The sequence below is a fragment of the Acartia tonsa genome, chromosome 4 (assembly GCF_053477335.1).
Source record: "Acartia tonsa isolate MP-2025a chromosome 4, ASM5347733v1, whole genome shotgun sequence".
Lineage (NCBI taxonomy): Eukaryota > Metazoa > Arthropoda > Copepoda > Calanoida > Acartiidae > Acartia > Acartia tonsa.
Window position 1 is genome coordinate 2915484 of NC_137263.1, and position 23818 is coordinate 2939301.

The following is a 23818-nucleotide window of genomic DNA, read 5'->3' on the forward strand; positions in this document are numbered from 1 at the left end:
TTTTACTAAATTCTTATATGCAAACTTCTTAATGTCATAGATTCTCCCCAAAACAATAATACTCTGAACTCGGTTCAAAATTATTTGAAAGCTTTCAGCTGGTTTTGAGATTTTTTTAGTCAGAAAATTATGCATACGGCATGTTAATATTGATTATAGATAATTATAAAAATGTTTTAGGTGCAGACAGCACAGCTGCAACTAGCGGACACATTTCTCTTGGCAGTGTAAGGACTCCAGGTACATTAGTTTTAGGTGCAGACAGCACAGCTGCAACTAGCGGACATATTTCTCTTGGCAGTGTAAGGACTCCAGGTACATTAGTTTTAGGTGCAGTAAGCACAGCTGCAACTAGCGGTCATATTTCTCTTGGCAGTGTAAGAACTCCAGGTACATTAGTTTTAGGTGCAGACAGCACAGCTGCAACTAGCGGACGTATTTCTCTTGGCAGTGTAAGGACTCCAGGTACATTAGTTTTAGGTGCAGACAGCACAGCTGCAACTAGCGGACACATTTCTCTTGGCAGTGTAAGGACTCCAGGTACATTAGTTTTTAATTACTTCAAACTCTCATGCACCCGTTTCATTATTTTATAGCTTTCAAAATAAGTTATTTTCCTAACAATGTACATTACAGTGTCCTGTCCTAGAAAAATTTTGTTTAAACTTTGGCCCCCAGCCAAAATAAGATCCAATTGAGTGTAGGCACCAGGTCATATTGATTTCGATAGGAAAATACAGTTATCTAACCCCTTCCCCCTCTAGTGTTTTACAATATTGTCTAGGTGCTGGTCTGGGATCGCTGACCGCCAATTCTGGGTATGCGGGGGATAAGTCCAGCATGACCACTATGTCCACAACTTCACAATCACATCAGGAATTTATAAAATACGGCAATGAGTGTAGGTAGAATATACGTGGATATTATGACAGAGTAAAAATTGTTGTCAATTTAGATTGCTAACATGGACCTTATTTATTGGTCGGTTCGTTAATCCAGTAGGAGGGCCAGGGGAGAGGTTGATGGGTTATCAAAAATTTGCTGAAGCATCACTTTATTAGAGCACATGATAATCTGGTGTAAGGTCCATGTAATAAAAAGTCCTTTAACACAGCAATTAGAAAATAATATACCTTTTCCCCAAAGATGTCTTTGTCTTTCTGAAAAAGCAGCTGAGTACATCCGATTTTCTGCCATATCATTACGGACGGACAGAGAGATTGATAGAATTAGTTATAGAGTAGCTTTGAAATTATACATATGTACATAGTTTCTTATAATTATTAGCTATTTAAAAATACTTATTCTTAAAACATTCAAAGATTATTTTCAATTTTAGTGAATTTGTTTGAACAAATTATCCTTATAATAAAGTAACAGGATGTTTGTCTGTGTGTTTGCGTGTTTGTGTGTTTGTATGTTTGTACCGAAGGATCTCGCTAACCGCTGAACCGATCAGGTTCTCCTTAACAGGGTAGCCTCTCATAGGTCCCGGGAAGGTTGATAACTATTGTCTTGGGGGGTGGAACACCCCTAACCCCCCCAAAAATTAAAATCCCCCCCCATAAAAAAAAAAATTTAAATTTTTTTTAACTAAAATTAAAAATGAGGAAGGGGTGGCACCCCTCCCCCCCCCCCAAAAAAAAAAAAATTTCGCCCCCAAAAATTTTTTAAAAAGAAGGTGTATCAACTTTTTTGCTTTTTATTTAAGATAGCTAGCCAGTTCTTTCAGTAAGTAGTAGATGTAAAATTTTTCATAGAATTCAGATATGCAATCGTTTTATTTGTAGACCTCTTATTTTTTAAGTAATTTAAGTTTTATTAAAAAAATAATTAAGTCGGTTTTAAGGTACTAAAACGCAACATAACAAAAGAAGAAAATGGCCAGTATGAACAAAAATAGTAAGATCTTTAATTTGACACCTTACTTTTAAAATTCTGTTGAGTAATTATTGAAAAAATCTATTTTTTTAACCTCGGTTTAATAAAAACTTTAGACCTAAATATTTTCTCAAACAGACATAAAAAACATGGGTTCATATATACCTTTAGAATCAGAAAAATATTACGAATCCATTCTAAGCAAAATTGATAAAGTTTTAAAAAATTGTAATAAAAAATAAAAAAAATAAAAAGTTTATTTTAAGAATTGTAACTACTAAACTAGCCAATCACAAATCGCGAAAATTGACGAATCGCGAAGCTTAACCTATAAAGTTGACCAATAGAATTGCCAAAAAAAAAAGGAGAACGTTCATACAATATATACAATAGATACTACAATAAATATAGTGATATTACAGAACATGTAAAGAATGAAAAATTATGAACAAATATGCATCAGTCTGTTTATAAACTTCAAAACAATGCAGTTAAAAATACATTATTGTTTCTTGTGTTTAAAAAATATCTGCTACATTGCATTGTCTTTTGTTTAGGTTTTGTTCAGGTTTTATTCAAGCTAACCCTTTAAAGCCGAAAATTATGATTCTTAAAATAAACTTATATTTTTTATTTTAGTTTTATAAAAGTTTTTCAATTTTGCTTAGAATGAATTCGTATTATTTTTCTCATTCTAAAAGTATATATGAACACATACTTTTTTATGCCTGTGAGAGGATATTTTTAGTAGCGAAGCTACTCTATAATTCACTATGTCCGTCCGTCAGTCAGTCCGTCCGTCAGTCAGTCCGTCCGTCCGTAACGCTATGGGGGAAATGGGATTTACTCAGCTCCTATAAAAGATAGGATTCTGAAATTTTTTGACAACATTCCCATCATTAAGGAGCACAATTAACTATAAAACATCAATGGCGGTCGGACGGCTTTTTAGCAGGTTTTAGGCTATTTTTTTAATTTTGCACATTTTCCCCCAAATCTTTGGTGTTTATGGTCCGATTTTTAAAATTTTTTCAGTTAAAGATATCAAAATTAAATTTTCCGTCGTTTGGAGAAAACAATAATGACGGTCAGACTGCCTTTTTGCAGGTTTTTGGCTATTTTTATATTTTTTACATTTTCTCCCATATCTTTGGTGTTTATGATCAGATTTTCAAAATTTTTTCAGTTATACATATCAAAATCAAATTTCACATTGTTTGAAGAAAACAACTATGACAGTCAGACTGCCTTTTTGCAGGTTTTTGGCTATTTTATATTTTTTACATTTTCCCCCATATCTTTGGTGTTTTTAGTCCGATTTTCAAAATTTTTTCAGTTAAAAATATCAAAATTAAATTTTCCGTCGTTTGGAGAAAACAATAATGACGGTCAGACTGCCTTTTTGCAGGTTTCTGGCTATTTTTATATTTTTTACATTTTCCCACATATCTTTGGTGTTTTTAGTCCGATTTTCAAAATTTTTTCAGTTAAAGATATCAAAATTAAATTTCACGTCGTTTGAAGAAACAACCATGACGGTCAGTCCCATCCACAAAATTTTGTGCTTCGCTACATATGGATGTTGTCATCCTTGTTAATTTAAAAGTTTTGATTAATCCGAGGTTAACAAAATAGATTTTTTCAATAAGGGGGGGGAAGTTTGTACACTTATAGGAAATGAAATTCAGTACCAATGTTTGGGAGGGTCGTATGGGCTTGTTTTTAAAGTTATCAACCTAATTCTTTTTGTAGGCTCTCTTATATGACTTGATATACACGTATTTCTTTGAAAATTGAATTTCGGTACTTTCCTTCTAGGGGCTTGTGGAGCAAAAGACCCCCCAAAACACTAAAAATATGAGTTCTGACCTTATTTTTAAAGATATCGACCTGATTTTTTCTTTATAATACTTTTTTAACATACCCGAATCAACGAACCATTACAGATTTCATTTTGGGACTTTCCTTCTAGGGGCTTGTGGAGCAAGAGACCCCCAAAACACAAAAATATGAGTACTGGGCTTATTTTTGAAGATATCGACCTGATTTTTTTTTATAATACTTTTTTAACTTAACCGAATTAACGAACCATTACAGATTTTATTTTGGGACTTTCCTCATAGGGGCTTTTGGAGCAAGAGACCCCCAAAACACAAAAATTATATGAGTACTGGGCTTATTTTTGAAGATATCAACCTGCTTTTTTTATATAAAAATAATATTTAAACATAACCGAATCTACGAACCATTACAGATTTCATTTTGGGACTTTCCTTCTAGGGGCTTGTGGAGCAAGAGACCCCCAAAAATCATAAAAATATGAGTCGTGGGCTTCTCTTTTAAGATATCAACCTTATTTTTTTATATAACAAAAAAATACTATTTTAACATAACCGAATCTACGAACCATTACAGATTTCATTTTGGGACTTTCCTTCTACGGGCTTGTGGAGCAAAAGACCCCAAAAACACTAAAAATATGAGTTCTGAGCTTATTTTTAAAGATATCAACCTGATTTTTTATATAAAAATACTATTTTAACATAACCGAATCTACGAACCATTATAGATTTCATTTTGGGACTTTCCTTCTAGGGGCTTGTGGAGCAAAAGACCCCAAAAACACTAAAAATATGAGTTCTGGCCTTATTTTTAAATATATCAACCTGATTTTTTTAGGAACACTTTTTTTAACATAACCGAACTAAGAAACCATTACAGATTTCATTTTGGGACTTTCCTTCTAGAAGCTAGTGGGGCAAAAGACCCCCAAAAAATATTTTTAGAGATATTGAGCTGATTTTTTTCATGAAAACTTTTTTCACATGTTTGAACTAGGTAGCCACTAATAATTTTATTTTGGCACTTTCCTTTTAGGGGAAAGTAGGGTAAAACACCTCCAAAACAAAATAAATTGAGTTCTCAGGTTATCTTTAAAAATTAGCTCAGAACTCATATTTTTAGTGTTTTGGGGGTCTTTTGCTCCACAAGCCCCTAGAAGGAAAGTCCCAAAATGAAATCCTTAATGCTTTCTTAGTTCGGTTATGTTAAAAAAGTATTATTTTAAAAAGATCAGGTTGATATCTTTAAAAATAAGCTCAGAACTCATATTTTTAGTGGTTTTGGAATCTTTGCTCCACTAGCCCCTAGAAGAAAAGTCCCAAAATGAAATCTGTAATGTTTTCTTAATTTGGTTATGTTAAAACAGTATTATTTTTTAAAAATCAGGTTGATATCTTAAAAAACAAGCTCAGAACTCATATTTTTAGTGTTTTTGGGGTCTTTTGCTCCACAAGCCCGTAGAAGGAAAGTCCCAAAATGAAATCTGTAATGGTTCGTAGATTCGGTTATGTAAAAATAGTATTTTTATATAAAAAAAAGCAGGTTGATATCTTCAAAAATAAGCCCAGTACTCATATTTTTGTGTTTTGGGGGTCTCTTGCTCCAAAAGCCCCTAAGAGGAAAGTCCCAAAATGAAATCTGTAATGGTTCGTTAATTCGGTTAAGTTAAAAAAGTATTATAAAAAAAATCAGGTCGATATCTTCAAAAATAAGCCCAGTACTCATATTTTTGTGTTTTGGGGGTCTCTTGCTCCACAAGCCCCTAGAAGGAAAGTCTTAAAAAGAAATCTGTAATGGTTCGTAGATTCGGTTATGTTTAAATATTATTTTTATATAAAAAAAGCAGGTTGATATCTTCAAAAATAAGCCCAGTACTCATATTTTTGTGTTTTGGGGGCCTCTTGCTCCAAAAGCCCCTAAGAGGAAAGTCCCAAAATGAAATCTGTAATGGTTCGTTAATTCGTTTAAGTTAAAAAAGTATTATAAAAAAAAATCAGGTCGATTTCTTCAAAAATAAGCCCAGTACTCATATTTTTGTGTTTTGGGGGTCTCTTGCTCCATAAACCCCAAGAAGGAAAGTCCCAAAATGAAATCTGTAATGGTTCGTTGATTTGGGTATGTTAAAAAAGTATTATAAAGAAAAAATCAGGTCGATATCTTTAAAAATAAGGTCAGAACTCATATTTTTAGTGTTTTGGGGGGTCTTTTGCTCCACAAGCCCCTAGAAGGAAAGTACCGAAATTCAATTTTCAAAGAAATACGTGTATATCAAGTCATATAAGAGAGCCTACAAAAAGAATTAGGTTGATAACTTTAAAAACAAGCCCATACGACCCTCCCAAACTTTGGTACTGAATTTCATTTCCTATAAGTGTACAAACTTCCCCCCCCCTTACTTAACAGAATTTTATAAGTAAGGTGTCAAATTAAAGATCTTACTATTTTTGTTCATACTGGCCATTTTCTTCTTTTATTTTGTTGCGTTTTAGTACCTTAAAACCGACTTAATTATTTTTTTAAAAACTTAAATTACTTAAAAAATAAGAGGTCTACAAAAAAACCGATTGCATATCTGAATTCTATTAAAAATTTTACATCTACTACTTACTGAAAGAACCGGCTAGCTATCTTAAATAAAAAGCAAAAAAGTTGATACGCCTTCTTTTCTTTTAAAATCTAAAATAAGAAATTGAATTATTAAATTCGACTCTCTCCTCCTCAAGTGCCCCTAGAGGCCTCTAGGGGCGTAGCCGCTAGTTTAGGATATAAAACAATAGAAAATTAAACACGTTGGTGGTTGCGCCCCCTACTTTAGATTTAAGGCTCTGTTTGAATCTCAACACTTAGATATTTAAATAATTAAATAGCCTAAAACCATCCTTATACCTTTCTTAAATAAAATGGAGAATCCTGTTATTACTTCCAACCCAAAAATCGTTCTGAATGGTTGTATTGAATAAACTGTACCTGAGTAGAAACTGTTGCCTGCAGCTAGCTCCAGATCCAGGTTTGGATCTACCAAGTCAACTTCAGAGGACGAACAGGTCAGCCAACAATTTTCATCGCATCGTATTATAGACAGCTTTCCGCGGTTATTAAAATTAGGAGATTGAAACTAACATTTTAGACCCGAGGAGCCGAAGGCCAGGTCTAACAAAACTGGTATTAATGCAATTTTTTTTAATATTCGTGGAAAATTGTGTGTTATACGATTTTCAGTGTAGGTATGAATCGTTTAAAATCCAGCGGATATATATCGGTTATTTGAGATCAACCAAGTGTATCTATCTATCTATCTTTATATCCATCTTGACTATGTATCTATCTATCCAGGCTAAGATAACAGATGATGAGGATAACACAGGAATGTTTGCTATGTTATCTGAGTTCAAACAAGCCCTGGCAGTGAAGAAGCCAGAAACAGGCAGGATTAAAATTAAATCTGGAATAGGTCCCTAGCAAAAGATCGTAAATGGTGCTTTATACTTGGGAAAAAAAGCTTTAAACGTTGCTTAATTCAATTTCTCGTATTCATTCGAATCCGGTGGATAGGAACCGGTTCTCATCCATACGAAAAAACTATGTCTAGCATCGTATTATATCCAGCTTTCTACGAATATAAGAATGTACAATCATAAGATTAAAACCAGTTTTTTTAGCCGATGCCTTCGGCACCACGGGGCTAAAAAAACTAGTTTTAATCTCATAATTGTACATTCTATATCCGCGGAAAGCCGTTTATAATACGATGCGAGAAATAACTATTAGCACTTCTTTTATTTAAGATAACATACGTAACATAGATCAACTTTGGATACTTTTATTTGTTATATGTTATGTATTACTTTTTGCATCGCCCTATCCTCTAGGGGAGAGTGGGGAAAGTTAGGAAAATAACCTAAAAACATCCCATAACATTTATAAAACTTCCCTGAAAAGTACAACCTAATCGGCCCAGCACTTTCCGAGATCTTTACCCATAGAAAAAAAACTTAATACTTTATAATACTAGCGGCTACGCCTCCTAGAGGCCTCTAGGGGCACTTGAGGAGGGGGAAGTCGAATTTGATAACCCAATTTCATAGATTTAAAAAAAAAAAAATTTTGGGGGGGGTGGAAATTTTTTTTTTGGGGGGGGGGTTTCCCTTTCCCCCCCCCCCCCCCCCTATTTTTCAATTTTTGTTTTTAAAATTTAATTTTTTTTGGGGGGGGGAGGGTGGGTATTTTCATTTTTTTGGGAGGGTTGGGGTTGTCCCATCCCCAAAAAAGTACCTAGTTATAAACCTTCACGGGACCTATGAGGAGCTACCCTGTTAAGGAGAACCCGATCGGTTCAGCGGTTAGCAAGATCTTTCGGTACAAACACACAGACAGACAAACATCCTGCTACTTGAGTATAAGGATAAGTAAGAGGGATAAGAAGTGGATACTATTTTAAATGACTTTTGTTTAACAATATTTACCTTTTAATCCTGAAACCAGTTGAACCAGCCAACCCAACCCCTGTACCTAAAAGCAATAAAACCAGCGGTCACAGCAGCAGTCTGTCAGCCTCCCAGCTGCAGCGGTCAAAACAGCAGCTGATGATGGAGCGGTCATATCAGCCCAGTTTGCTCGGTGACGACAGTCGTGTCATACTCGACACAAGCAGCGCAACTGCTAATCCACAAAACCATTTGTCCATCAGGCCAACCCCGACAAAGCTTCAGTTCAATGGGATGGACGAGACCACGCACCATGGAGGACTTGGTGCCGCCGCTGCCTCGCGGCCGCAGCTTGATATGACCGGCGCCGGCGGAGAACGTTCAATGATGCGCCCGCATTTGAGTGTGAACAGCGGCAAAATATCCCCAAATCTAGTGCCCAGTCTGGAGTTGACCGGTCACGAGAGAAGTCCAAGGCGCATTAATCTAGAGATGACCACGCACGAAAGCAGTCTGGCTCAATATGGGCGGGTCAATCTAGAAATGACTAAACACGACAACAGCATGACACTACACGGAGGACGTGTAAACCTTGACATGACCTCAAATGAGCCTAGTGGTGTTGGGCAGCAGCACGGAGGACGGGTCAACCTGGAGAATAGCCTGGAGCTGACAAGACCTGAGGCTCTGGATATGACTAGACCTGACCTTAATAATCTAGGAAAATATGGATTTCGTTTTGTTAGAGAATGTTTTTAAATACGTAATTCCTAGATATCTTTCTTTTTTTATACAATTTCATTTGTTTGTGTTGCAAGAAAGTAGGGGACACTGGACTGTTAATTACACTGGTACCCAAAGTTAAATTACTAAGTTATCTAATTTGTTGGCTTAAAATCTATGGAAACTTTCGTTGAAGTTTGATTAGTTGGTTCTAAACTTGCAGTTTCCAAACTTTTCAACCAATAAGTTTAATCTACAAAAGGGTTAACTTTTTTATCATCATTGAGGATGTACATTGATATAATAATTGGTTTCAAAGCAGCTTATGAAAGTTTTAAGCATCTTTGACTTTGAAAGCGCATTTGATACGAATTTTGCAAGCAAAGAAAAACTCTTTTTCGACAATAATTGATATAGAATATACATGGATATTACGACAGGGGAAATATTGTCGCCAATTTAGGTTGCTAACATAGACATCATTTAATGGTCAGTTCGTTCATCCAGTAGGAGGGCAGGGGTTCGTTATTTTAGCCAGCTACAATTTTCAACTTAGAATCAATTAGAGTACATAACAATGTGGTGTAAGATCCAAGTACTAATAATTCTATCTCGACAATCCATAATTAAAATATTGCAGAAATGACCAAACCTGAAAGTCTGGAACTGACCAGAGCTGACCAGCCTAACCTGGAGTTGACAAAAGGCGGTCACCTGGAGGTCACCAGGGGCGGGCCTAGCCAACTAGAATTGACGACTCATCATATGTCAAGATTAGAAATGCAAAGTCTTAATCTTACCAGGTATTGCGTTGTTTTTGCTCAGTTCGTTCATCCAGTAGTATGGGAGCAGATGGGGGTAAAGGGGGAGGGGGGGAGGTCGTTATTTTAGCCAATTACATGTTTCACTTTATTTATAGTACCTGATAATGATAAATCCATTTTGCTCAATTACGCTCAAATAACTGTAATAATAAAAAAAGGATGACATCATCCCTAAGTAGCGAAGCACACAAAAATCATGGACCGACTAGGAAAATAAGCGAATTCTAAAGCAGTTGTTCAGACATCATAAAACAAAACAATAAAGAGAGAGTATGTGATTATTAAATAATAGGAATTACAAAAAAAAAATTTAAAAATCAATATAATGTATGTCTCTTAATGACCGACGTGCTAAGAAAGTTGTTTACTGGATGAGGGGTACCAAAAATCAATATTCTATATTAAATAGCAGCCGAATAATCGCATTTTGCAACAAAGTTACTGACGACTTCACTTGAATTATAAAAAGTGTTATATTGTTCTAATGTTTTATTGCACCATTGAACATTCAATAAAATTGTAGGCCTGACCCCAACATGAGTACCTCCATTATGGCGTCGTCGCCATCTTTGATGACATCACCAGCTGTAGCAGCTGTTAAACCGGTTCCTGTACAGGGAATATCAGCTGATGAGAGCGTTGATCCGTTCTCCACAGAGTTCCAGGTTAAAATGTTTTCTATTATTAAAATAATAATCTATTCTACATTTAGTTTTGTACATTAATACATACCTAAGTTAGCTTAAGTTCAATTTATTTCTTTCAATGTATGCCTATTATTTGATTGTTTACTATAGATATTTGTGCTTTTATTATGATACACTCACTTTTAATGATTTTTTACTGACTTTATTGGGTTTGATAATGCAGAAGATTTTGAAGAGTTTTATAAAGATTTTTCTCGTATTCATTCGAATCCGGTGGATAGGAACCGGTTCTCATCCATACGAAAAAACTATCTCTAGCATCGTATTATATCCAGCTTTCTACGAAAATAAAAATGTACAATGCCGAAAGCAAGACTAAAAACTAGTTATAATCTTATAATTTTACATTCTATATCCGCGGAAAGCTGTTTATAATACGATACGAGAAATAACTATTATTAATTTTATTATAAGTATGTAGGCAATTGAGTTATTTTTGATACATTATTGTTACTTACAGGAATTGATTCTTAGCCAAGTGCAGCCTCCAATAGACCAGAGACATGGATATGTCAAGTGTGAAGGATCTCTCCCACAGGTAAATACTGGAGCCAAGTTAAGCCTCCAATAGATCAGTGACATGGATATGTCAAGTGTGAAGGATCTCTGCCAGAGGTAAATACTGGAGCCAAGTTAAGTCTCCAATAGATCAGAGACATGGATATGTCAAGTGTGAAGGATCTCTGCCAGAGGTAAATACTGGAGCCAAGTTAAGTCTCCAATAGATCAGAGACATGGATATGTCAAGTGTGAAGGATCTCTGTGTACCATTTTTGATCTCTTAAACACTTTGTATAACAAAAATACCAAAATACATTTAACTATATACAAAAGATAACTCAATATTATACCTTTATTTTCTTAACTTATTGCATGATGTTTAATACATGATAACTACATAATGACTGCTTTAAAGCAAAGCCTTGAATACCAATGTGCGCTTCACTATACGTGGAGCTGGTTGTACATTTTTGCAATGATGCAAATATATTTGCAACATCTGCCAGAGGTAAATACTGGAGCCAAGTTAAGTCTCCAATAGATCAGAGACATGGATATGTAAAGTGTGAAGGATCTCTGCCAGAGGTAAATACTGGAGCCAAGTTAAGTCTCCAATAGATCAGAGACATGGATATGTCAAGTGTGAAGGATCTCTGCCACAGGTAAATACTTGAGACAAGTGCAGCCTCCAATAGACCAGAGACATGGATATGTAAAGTGTGAATGATCTCTGCCACAGGTAAATACTTGAGACAAGTTGAGTCTCCAATAGATCAGAGACATGGATATGTCAAGTGTAAAGGATCTCTCCCACAGGTAAATACTGGAGCCAAGTTGAGCCTCCAATAGATCAGAGACATGGATATGTCAAGTGTGAAGGACCTCTCCCACAGGTAAAAACTGGAGCCAAGTTAAGTCTCCAATAGATCAGAGACATGGATATGTCAAGTGTAAAGGATCTCTCCCACAGGTAAATACTGGAGCCAGGTTGAGCCTCCAATAGATCAGAGGCATGGATATGTAAAGTGTGAAGGATCTCTGCCACAGGTAAATACTTGAGACAAGTTGAGCCTCCAATAGATCAGAGACATGGTGGAGACATGGATATGTTAAATTTGAAGGTCCTCTCCCAAAAGTAAAAATAGTGGAGACTTTTTAAGACAGACACACTTAGCATGTAATCCTATCCTTATTTAAAAGTAAAAGGATATTTATCTTTGAGTCTTTGCCTCAAGATCTCGCAAACTGCACCACCAATATGGTTCTCCTTTACTATGGAGTTTTTATAGTTCTAGGGAAGGTTTATAACTATTTAGGGGAAGGTACCTTAAACTTACCAAGAGAAATCGTCCCTAGAAAAAAATACCCCCTAATTTAAAGAAAGTTTTTTAATGAAATATATACTATTCAGGTATTATCATTGTAAACTTTTTCACATAAAAATAAGCATTAAAGTGTAAAAAGTTTTCAATAGATTTTATGTGTACTTAAAAGATCATTTTCAAACAAACATCCTTTTTAAGGTTCGTGTGAACGGAATGATTGAGGTGGGAGATGACAAGTTCTTCATCAAGAGCCTGAAGGGCGAGGGAGGGTTTGCGAAGGTGTTCAGCGCGATCAGAGAGGATGATGATATGAACTGTACTATTGCTGGCATTGATGCTGTTCTGAAAGTAAGTAAATGTAATTATGACAAACAAACGCTGAAAATGCTCAAAAAGCAGATATTTATAAGTCATCTTTGCTTGTTTGAGATTTTTAAATTTTTTTGTAAACAAACATAAGTGCAATTTTAGTCTTTGAAAGTAGAGTGATTAGATTAGAAAATTAATGAACTTTTTTAAGGGAGGGATGGTACAGTAAACTATAAGTAATTCTGGTACCCAAAGTTTTGTCTATAATTCGTTGGCCTAAAAACTGAGGGTACTTTTATTAAATCTTAATTTGTTTGTTCAAACTAGCTGTGCTGTGTCCAAACTTTTTCATCAATGATTTTAGTACTAGTATTAAAGTATTAGTTTTGTTTATCATCAATTAATAAGGGGGGGGGGGGGGAAGTTCTGACACTTTTGCGTAAAGAGTGATTATAGGCTTTGTCTTTGGACTGAGAGGATAGGTTATTAGGGATAAAATCATTCTTATATGATGAATTTCCCCTAGATTTAAGATTTTTTGGATAGGCCTCCAGGTGTCGGAGCTCCAGGCCTCCAGGTGGTCTCTGTACAGGTAAAAATTAAAAATAAGATTTTTTTTTTGAAGAGTTAGAAGTTAACTTATAAAACAAAATACCTATACTTCTTTTTGAATGTTTAATTATTTACATATTTGAAGAAAAAACATACATATTTTGTCTCATAAGCTGACATCTATCTCTTTAAAAAAAAATTTTTTTTTCATTTTTACCTGTAGAGAGACAACCTGGAGGCCTGGAGCTCCGGAACCTAAAGGCCTATCCAAAAAATCTTAAATCTGGGGGAAATTCATGATATAAGAATGATTTTATCCCTAATAACCTATCCTCTCAGTCCAAAGACAAAGCCTATAATCACTCTCTACGCAAAAGTGTCAGAACTCCCCCTCCCCCCCCCCCCCTTAATCTTTCATTGTCTTATCCGTTTAGATCCCTTATTCTTTTAGTTGTAATACCTAATTTAAAAAAATACACACTTACTGCCTAGAATTTTCAAAGTTTTCACTTTAACTTTTGTCTTTAGGTGCAGAAGCCTGCGAATGAATGGGAGTGGTACATCTGTACTGAGGTCCAGCAGCGGCTGCGCAGGAGTGTCTACTCCCTCATGGCCCCCTCCTTCATGGCCATACCCAGGAATTATAACTTTTCCAATGGGGGCATATTTGTGTCCTACCACCAGAAGTTGGGCACTCTGCTCGATGTGGCTAATAGACTGAAGGTAAGGAATTATTCAGGGATCCAAAGGGATAAGATAATGGCCACTTATTTATAACATTTCCAAAATGGAGGAATATTAGTGTCCTACCACCAGAAGTTGGACACTCTCCTGGATGTGGCTAATAGACTGAAAATAAGGAATTATTCAGGGATCTCAAGGGATAAGACAATGGCCTGTTAATTATAACTTTTCCAATAGTGGAATATTTGTTTCCTACCACCAGAAGTTGGGCTCTCTCCTCAATATGTGTAATAGATTGAAGGTAGGGAATTATTAAATGGATATAGAATATACGTGGATATTATGGCAAGGGAGCCTTCTCCTCTTAATAATATTTTTTTCGATTTTGAGTACTTATTAGAGTACATGAAAATCTGGTGTAAGATCCAAGTAATAATAAATCTATTGGAATTATAAGTAGCGAAGCTACTTTGTCTGTTCTTGTGTCGGAAATGCTAGGGTGTCATTCCTTTCCCCTTTTTTCCCCCTTTCATTTTCCTAATGTATGTCCTTCGAAGGCAGAGATATTAAATGCTAGGGGTTAATCCAAGGGAGGAAGGTGACATGGGGCTGTTTATTACACTAATCCCCAAAAATTTTATAATAACTTTTTCTTATTCGATGGCTTTATAATTTCTGGGACTTTTATTGAATTTAGGTAGGTCGGTTCATTAAGTTAAGTGTCCAAAAGTTTCAACCACTAATTGTAATCTACTTCAGGGGTAACTATGTGTACCATTATTGAGAATGAAAAATGATTTATTTGCAATTGTCTTATTCCTTTAGACCCCTGGGTTAAGCAACTAGTGAGAAAATGATTTATTGTTTAGAAATATTATATTTGTTTTCTTAGACGGCGAACATGGAGGGGAGAGAGCTGATGGCTGCAGCCTTCTACTTTGCCATCGAGATCCTGTACCTTGTGGAGGCCCTACACAGTCTCGGCATTCTTCATGCCGACATCAAGCCTGATAACTTTCTGCTACAGGTGCAGTTTTTCTTAATAATAAGATATATTTTAGTTCATTATATACTAGCCTATATGCCCCTAGAGGCCTTTTTGGACTATTGAGGTGCGGGAGAAAAGTCGCCCGTCTTCATTTTTAAGTTTAATTTTTAAAGAAAAAGTTTTTTAAAAAAAATAGAGTGGGGGGGTATTGTGGTACCTTACCCAAATGAGCTTTAAACCTTCCCAGAATCTACATTGTGAATGAAAACCATATCGGTTCAGTGGTTAGCGAGATCCTTCGGTACACACAGACAGGCACACATACATACAGACATCCTGTTACTTTAATATAAGGATAACATGAAATATTTCAGAGTTACAATAAAACAATATTTATTAAGTCTTATATGTTGTATACAATATAATTTTTTAGAGAATCCCAGAGATACCAAGAACTGCTTCTAAAACTGCTGCGGATATTTTTAAGGTTAGTTAAAAGCAGGGCTCGGCATCAGCGTGTCAGCCGCTTGTAAACCTCCTCAGTGATATCGTTAAATCATAACCTTCAAAGTCAGCTGGATGTCTAAATCTTTTTCTATCAGACAATCCATCACTTCAGAATTATATTTTTCCAAACAGTTGGGTTTTGAGGCTTATGTGCGGCTGCAGAGCCCTAGTTAAAAGACATCCAGACATGTAGAGGAATGCTACAATAAATTATACTTTGCTCATAAAAACAAATTCTTTAAAATGCTAATAATTTCTTTTTAAAAATAATGTCATTCTGAAAATAGACTTTAGTTTCAATGCAAATTTTTTGGCTGGTGGAAAAGTCTGTTGTAATTTGTAAAATAGATTATAAAAGATTCCTTTTTAAAAATGTCAATTATCTTAATTTTATATTTAGCCTGGAAACCTGTGCCTGCAGCTGATCGACTTTGGCAAGGCTATTGATATGTCTATCCTTCCAGAAAATATCTCTTTTGACAAGGTAGGTTATTTATACATACTATATACTTGCAGGGAGGGGACATTGGGCTGTTTATTACGCTAGTCCCAAAGTTTTATAATAACGTTTTATTATTCGTTTGTATACCATCTTATATCGAATTTAATATGGCTGGTTCATTAAGTTTTGTGTCCAAACGTTTTAACCACTAATACAAGCATTCAGTGTCCAAACGTTTTAACCAATAATTATGTATAGAAGATAACTTTCTGCCTGGTTGAGAACAGGTCATCAATTTATTGCCCATTGTCCTATCCCTTAAGATCCCTGCTTTAATTTGTCTATCCTTTCAAGGTTGTAAAAACGGATGGTCTGTACTGTGCGCCCATGCGTGAGAAGGCACCTTGGAGAGAACACATTGATTATTATGGAATAGCTGCCTCGGTGTACTGTGTACTCTTTGGACAGTACATGGACATTGTCAAGGTATGAAGACTATTTTTGACGATTAAGTACATTAACCCCTGCGGGAGCCCTAAACCTGTGGAGCCTATACCTGCGTTTTATCTGAATATTTCTAAACATTTCAGATGACATTGATATCTTATTTTAGTAATGGATGCATAATTAATGTGGATATTATGACAGGGGAAATATTTTCGTCCATTTAAGTTGCTATTTTCCCTATCAATTATTGGTCAGTTCATTTATCTAGTGGGAGGGGAGGTGTGGGTTCTTTATTTTAGCCCGCTACAAGTTACACTTTGATATAGAGTGTGTTACTTTTTTATATGTTTCATCATTATTTTGCCACAACTCAGTCAAAAATGCTTACAAAACATACCTTTTTCAACCTAAAGTACTCAAATAGTTCCTTTACAAGCCCTATCAATCAGTTTTGAGATATCTCCATATTTCAAGGAAAATTAACAAAAAAGGCAAATTTGGGTGTTACCTTTTAATCAATAAAAAAATACTTATTTATACTTTTCTCTCGTTTTTAAAGTTTGCTTCTGTTAAAGTAAATATTCTTGAAGGGATTTATGCAGAAACATAATATTGGGTGGAAATAAATTGTATCCAAAAGTATTCTTTTTGGAAAATAAGAAATTTATCCTCTATCGCCCTAGAGGACAGCTGCTGACCTCTAGTGTTCATGGTTTTGTCAAATACATGTTAAAGAAAAAATTTAGCCAAAAAAGTACATAAAAAATTATTTTAATGGGTTAGAAAATTTAATTGTTTAACTTCAAATTTGGGGATGCTGATCTTAAAGATGCTCTTACTGGTGGTGATGGTGAACCGGAAGGCATTGAAGTACATGAGCATTATGGCAACACAACTTTTAATCTATGTTTTGATTTTTATATTCCTAGCAGCCTCCAATCAAGAGAAATCCCAAAATGATTTTTTTATTCTCAAATTCATAAGGTAAATACTGTGATTTTGAAAAGTTTTTTTATATTTTTTCATTGGAGGCTGCTAGGAATTTAAAAATCAGAACATAGATCAATAGTTGTGTTGCCATAATGCTCATGTAATTCAATGCCTTCCGGGTCACCATCACCACCAGTAAGAGCATCTTTAAGGTCAGCATTCCCAAATTTGAAGACAATTTAATTTTCTAACACATTAAGATACTTTTTTATGTACTTTTTTGGCTTTTTTTTTTCTTTAACATGTACTTGACAAAACCATGAACACTAGAGGTCAACAGCTGTCCTCTAGGGCAATGGGGGTTGAATTTCTTATTTTCCAAAAAAAAATTCTTTTGAAGATCATTTATTTCCACCAAAAAATATGTTTCTGTAAAATCAATGCATAAATCCCTTCAAGAAAATTTACTTTAACAGAATCAAACTTTAAAAATGAGAGAAAAGTAAAAATAAGTAGGGTAGTGCAGGGTTAATGCGGTCATCGGGTCAATTCCGGTCAAACGACCAACTTTTCTAAAACCGTTTTTTAACGGTGTTCTAAACGTTTGCGAGAGATCTTCAGAAAAGCAAAGTTGTAGTTTATTGCCTATACTTTCATTTCTTACTTCAGCAAATTTTTGTCAGATCACTCCTTCTATGATTTTTTTGCCCTCAAAAAGTTGCAAAAAATTTGCAAAAAAAAATTTTCAAAATAGGCCATGTTCAAGCTAAAATTGTGAAAAAATGGTAAGTCCCAGCGACCTCCGGGTTTTTGTAAAATGAAAGATATGGCATTCATTTATCGTTTGCAATTGGAGGCCTTGTTCTAACTTGATTTTTTCATAATTTTTTTTTCGTCTAAAAAAAATGGTCTATTCCGGTCACTTTTTTTACTTTTTTTATTACTGTATTTATAACTGTATAATACCCTAATGTTTTATTTAGGTGATCTGGAAGCATAAACAACCTAAATGCATGACCTAAGCTTTAATCATTGCCTTGCCTGTTGTGTGATGTACATTACTAGTCATTTTACTGCTTGTATTATGTCATGTTTTGTTGCCTAAGCTTTTCAATTTGTAAAGACATTAAAAAAATTTCAGACACATTTTTATAGTAATGGGAAGAGTATATCACCCACCAAAGGAACGCCTTAAATATTTACCTGAAGATGTATCAGCTGCATTGGCTCATGTAAGAAGGGGTATGTCTATTAGAAAGACCGCTAGAAGATTTAAAATTCCATATGAAACCCTTGCATCTTTTTCGTATAAGAGGGTGTTCGCGATTTTTGCGCGGTTTGGATTTTTTATGTCAAATCGGCTAGGATAAAGCTAGAAAGGTGTTTAAGGTGTCTATAGAAAGCTCTTTGCATGTCCTAACAAAAACTCCCCAGGATATGGGTTCTATCTCCAAGATTTAGAGTACATATTCAAGATTTTGCATTTTCAAAATTCCTGTTGCATAAAATGTGTTGAAATATTAGAGTTAGACCCCATATCATTTCAAGTTAATTGTCAGGCATGTAATTTTGCATCTTTAGACACCTTAACCCCACCCTTGTAGGTCAATCCTAGCTAATTTGAGACAAGAAAAAATGTATCAAAAACTGCTGTCAAAACTGGCAGGATTTTTAAAATTAAAATTTTTTTTGGGAAAAAATCACTTTTTTCAAGAAATTCCAAGACCTGCGAATCAGAAATTGCCTCTAATTTATGTATAAAGCTTAAAAAAACCTAATCATATAATAAAAACTATGATTTTTTTAAAAAGTTTGCATGAAAAAAATTGATGTTTTTTTTTGCGATTTTACCGACTAGTACTGTTAGAAAGCTAATGACCTCAGCTTTCTACTCATAGTTTAAAATGTTAAAAAAAATATTTTAAGGGGGTGTTCCACCCCCACAAAGTCAACTGACCGAAATAGCCCCACCGGTGGGGTTATTCCGGTATAGGCCAACCGCCGCCCTTTAAACCGATTTTTGACCGACTTCTAGTTGTGAGATCTTAATGGGACCAAGACAGGCTTCTTCGTTATTGCCATATCGTTCATTTGCACTCTTAAAAACCGGAAAAAGTTTTTGGGAAGTATGTTTTTTTTTAAGTTGAAGCAAAAAATTGACCGGAATTACCCCGCACTACCCTATTTTTTTATTAATTTTATGGTATCTGAGCATATAAAAAGGTAACACCCAAATTTGCCTTTTTTTGTAAATTTTCCTTGAAATATGGAGATATCTCAAAACTGATTGATGGGGCTTATAAAAGAAGGATTTGAGCATCTTAGGTCGAAAAAGGTCTATTTTGTAAGCATTTTTAACTAAGTTGTGGCCAAATATTGATGAAACATATAAAAAAGTAACACACTTTAGAACACGATAATCTGGTGTAAGATCCATATAATAATAAATCCATTATTTAAGCTAAAATCTGGAGTGTGGGAGGAGAAAGGTCAATACAAGAGATCATGGACCAACCAAACTCTTTTCAAAGATTTCTTCCGGGAATTTATTAACATCAAGTCTTTGGATAAGGTAAGTCATATTTTTTTAGCCCCGTGGTGCCGAAGGCACCGGCTAAAAAAACTAGTTTTAATCTTGTGATTGTACATTTCTATATTCGTAGAAAACTGGATATAATACGATGCTAGACATAGTTTTTTCGTATGGATGAGAACCGGTTCCTATCCACCGGATTCGAATGAATACGAGAAAATTATATTATATGGTTAAACTATATAATTAAAACTTATTGTTTTCTATTCTAATTATTTTAATCCCCCCCCCCCCCCTAAATAAAATACCTAACTTTTTTCTCTCGTATTCATTCGAATCCGGTGGATTGGAACCGGTTCTCATCCATACGAAAAAAACTATGTCTAGCATCGTATTATATCCAGTTTTCTACGAATATAGAAATGTACAATCATAAGATTAAAACTAGTTTTTTTAGCCCGTGCCTTCGGCATCTCGGGGCTAAAAAAACTAGTTTTAATCTTATAATTGTACATTCTATATCCGCGGAAAGCCGTTTATAATACGATATGAGAAATAACTATTCTTATCAAATTTTGTATAGGTAAAAGGTTCTAAACATTATCATAAGTTCTAAATTTCTTTTGATAACAAATTACACCATTTCGGTTATTGTGAAAATATATATATTTAGTTATTCTTAAGTCTTTATAGCATTGTGTATTCATTAATTTTATATATAACTTTCCTTGAATTTTAAAATTTTATAAAAATTAACAGTGCGAGGTTGCGAGATTAATTTTACTTATACGAGGTTGCGTGATTCCAATGTTTCATAAATGTTTATTCTTATATGATCAGCTGATTTTATGCATTCTGTGAGAGTTTGATCAATGTTTGTTGTTGATTTAATTCATCTATTCAATTAAAACCGCCCTCAACTCAAACAGAGGAATGGCATCACACGTGAAACTATTTATACGTCCGTCTTCAACGGTTGGACGAATTACGCCGGCGATTTTCGGCGGTCAAAATTGTATCCATCTGAATGGACGTGTGGCGTCCCTAGCTTATATCAACAATTATCGGTTACTGCATTCTTTAAAAGTTTATGCAGCTAGTCAAAATAGTTTTTCAACCACAACAGCAAGCTATGGCCCTGTCGCTGATAAATATAAATCCAAAGAAGAAAAAGAAGCGGACGAAAAAAAGAAAAAAACGAACAAAAAGCATCTGATATTGAAAGCTCTCGGCGTGGGTGCTTTAATCGGCGGTGCCCTAGGCTACCAATCTAGTCAGGCCAACAAAAACCGGGCCCAAATCGCCAACGATGACACAGTGAAAGAATATATTCTGACCGAGAAACCGCCAGAATTTCAGTTTGCCCGCAGCATCAGAACCGACACGGACAAGTCGGGGCTGAAGGTGACGTTGTACCAATACCAAACCTGCCCGTTTTGCTGTAAAGCCCGCGCCTTTCTAGACTATTTTGGCATCAATTACGACGTTGTGGAAGTGAACAGTGTGCTACGCACCCAAATGAAATGGTCTAAGTACAAGAAAGTTCCGGTGGTCGTGATTGAGTACAAGGACAAGACTATCCAAATCAACGACAGCTCTGTGATTGTGTCGGCGCTGTTCTCGCAGCTGGCCGACCCCGAGGCGAACCTAGAACAGATTATGGACTGCTACCCCACGATACGCTATGTCGACACGGACGGCAGCGAAAAGGCGGACATACAGAATCGTTACTTCCTAATGTACAATGAGGCCAAGGTGAACCGAACCAAAGAGGATATTGTGGAGGAACGGCGATGGAGGCGGTGGGCTGACGATACACTTGTCCACACACTCAGTCCCAACGTGTATCAAACGCCCTCCGAGGCGTTGGCCACGTTTCAGTGGTTTGACACAGCCGGCAATTGGCCGGCTCTATTCTCTACATGGGAACGTTATCTTGTCATCTATTTTGGAGCCGCCGTTATGTGGCTGATTGCCAAACGGTTGAAGAAACGCCATTCCATCAAGGAGGACCCGCGTGAATCGTTGTACGACGCCTGCAACCACTGGACCAAGGGGCTGAAAAAGAAGGGGACTAAATTCATGGGCGGTGATACGCCCAATCTTGCCGATCTAGCGGTTTTTGGCGTGTTGAGTGCTATTGAAGGATGCGAAGCGTTTGCGGATGCACGTCGCAACACTGCCATTGGCAGCTGGTTTGACAGTATGAAGGAGAGTGTGAATAAAAGACGCGGACAGCTAGATCTGTGAAACACAAAATGCGCGAAGCGCCATGAACTTATTCCTACATAAACTGTCTGCCATCAATAAAGTGTTAAAAAATATTATTATTATTCAATACCTACCTAATTCATTTCTGTGAATAATCGAGGCATTAATTTAACATTTCTTTTATTTTGTGTTAAGTTTGTATTTTATGTAAATAAACATTTAATATTTTTTATTCTTTTTATTATTTTTTAAAAAAAATATTTCTAGGTATATATTTTCACAATATCCGAAATTAGGCATATTTTACCCGCAGAAAAACTAATTATGATATAAAATAATTGCAAGTCTTCGGTATATGTAATTATTTGTCTCAATAATGATTCGTTAGGTCAAAATAGTCATCATTGTAATATATACATACATATAATCAAGAAATATTGATTGTGTACCAAATGTTAGGATGTATGTCGGTCAGACGCATAAGACAGCATTGGATAGTAAAATATTGTTTGAAGATTGTTTTTAAGTAATAAGGCTTTTTGTCCGAAGCTTATGATATCAATAATTACTGAATTGATTGAGTTCTCCTCTTTAAGGAAGCTTCTCATAGGTCTCCTGTTGGAATTAGTCTATTGTATTTATAGATTTAAGTCTTGGGATGATTTTGGGCTAATCGTGTGCCTCCTTTATACCTTTTAACTGCAGAGCCAATAGATGCTCTGAGCGCAGCCGTTGGTATTATATAAAGCAGTAAGGTTATTTTGTCTGCAGCGTAAAATCTCAGTAACGACTGAACTGATTTGGGTTCTCTATTTTAGTTAAGCTTTTATTTATATCCCGTGATGGTTTTAGTTTACTGATCATTAGAGAAGTTTGGACAATGTTATATTCAACCAACCAATTAAGATATAATACAATTTTAAGCCAACGAATGACAAAACTTGTTTATAAAATAACATGACAGGGAAAAGATTGTAGTCAATTTAGGTTGCTAATATAAACATTATTTATAGGTCAGTTCATTAATCCATTAATAAAGTAAAACTTGTAGCTGGATAAAATAATGACCCCCCCCCCCCACCACCACCACCTAATGGATAAACGAACTGACCTATAAATGATGTTCATATTAGCTACCTAAATTGACAAAAATCTTTTCCCTGTCATGTTATTTAAAAACAAGTTTTGTCATTCGTTGGCTTAAAATTTTATTTCATCTTCATTGGTTGGGGGTGCTCCCCCCCCCCCTCATTTATAATTTTAGTTAAAAAAATAAAATAAAAATTTCGGGGGGGTTGGGTGTGTCCCATCCCCCTAGAAAATAGTTATAAACCTTCCAGGACCTATGAGAAGCTACCCTGTTAAGGAGAACCAGATCGGTTCGGCGGTTAGCGAGATCCTTCGGTACAGACACACAGAGGGTGGGTCGATTTTGGACATTTTTTTCTGAGGCCAAAGCGGGGATCTGCAAATGATTTGTATGAGTATAATACACCTCTGGATGATTCAAAATTTAAACCGCTGACGACCAGACATTCATTTGTATAGCTATTGTAAATGGGAGTCAAAAATTTATTGAATCAGAACTATGGCTTTCTGGTGCTCCCGGAAAGGCATTGAGGAGTAGAATCAGAAACTTTTGACCGTTTCAAAAAATCTCATTCCTAGCCTGAGAAAATCTAAAAAAAACTCTACAAATTGGACAATTCTCAATAAACCTTTAAAAAATGTGGTTTTTAGTGATTTCTAAGGCTAGGAACGAGATATTTTGAAACGGACAAAAGTTCCTGATACAGCTCCTCTAGGCCTTTCCAGGGAGCACCATGAAGCCATAGTTCTTATTCAAACATATTTTGAATGACGTCTTTGCATATTAATAAGTAATCAAATATATTTTTTAGTGGTCGCGTTCTAAAACTCAATTTTTTAAAATTCTATTTCGGTCAGAAATGAAAGGTTAATTTTATCTGTTGCATATCCCCTCTTTG

General features: G+C 35.3%; 2 protein-coding genes across 3 annotated transcripts in view; both read left to right on the forward strand.

Moving 5' to 3' along the window:
* Positions 1–23818, forward strand: part of LOC145315675 (uncharacterized) — a 41829-nt gene that overhangs the window by 17120 nt on the left and 891 nt on the right. Inside the window, exons 21-35 of one of the 2 annotated variants that reach the window (XM_080155689.1) lie at positions 181–240; positions 785–874; positions 6697–6767; positions 7057–7147; positions 8206–8866; positions 9509–9673; positions 10218–10359; positions 10862–10939; positions 12426–12575; positions 13617–13811; positions 14665–14799; positions 15194–15247; positions 15668–15751; positions 16064–16195; positions 19548–19658. In XM_080155689.1, coding sequence (XP_080011815.1) covers positions 181–240; positions 785–874; positions 6697–6767; positions 7057–7147; positions 8206–8866; positions 9509–9673; positions 10218–10359; positions 10862–10939; positions 12426–12575; positions 13617–13811; positions 14665–14799; positions 15194–15247; positions 15668–15751; positions 16064–16195; positions 19548–19658 — 2219 coding nt within the window. The other variant, XM_080155688.1, reaches the window with a different exon arrangement.
* Positions 20301–22060, forward strand: Su(P) (prostaglandin E synthase Su(P)). Its single transcript, XM_080155695.1, has one exon. The coding sequence runs from the start codon at positions 20553–20555 to the stop codon at positions 21867–21869; it is 1317 nt and encodes a 438-aa protein (XP_080011821.1). The 5' UTR covers positions 20301–20552; the 3' UTR covers positions 21870–22060.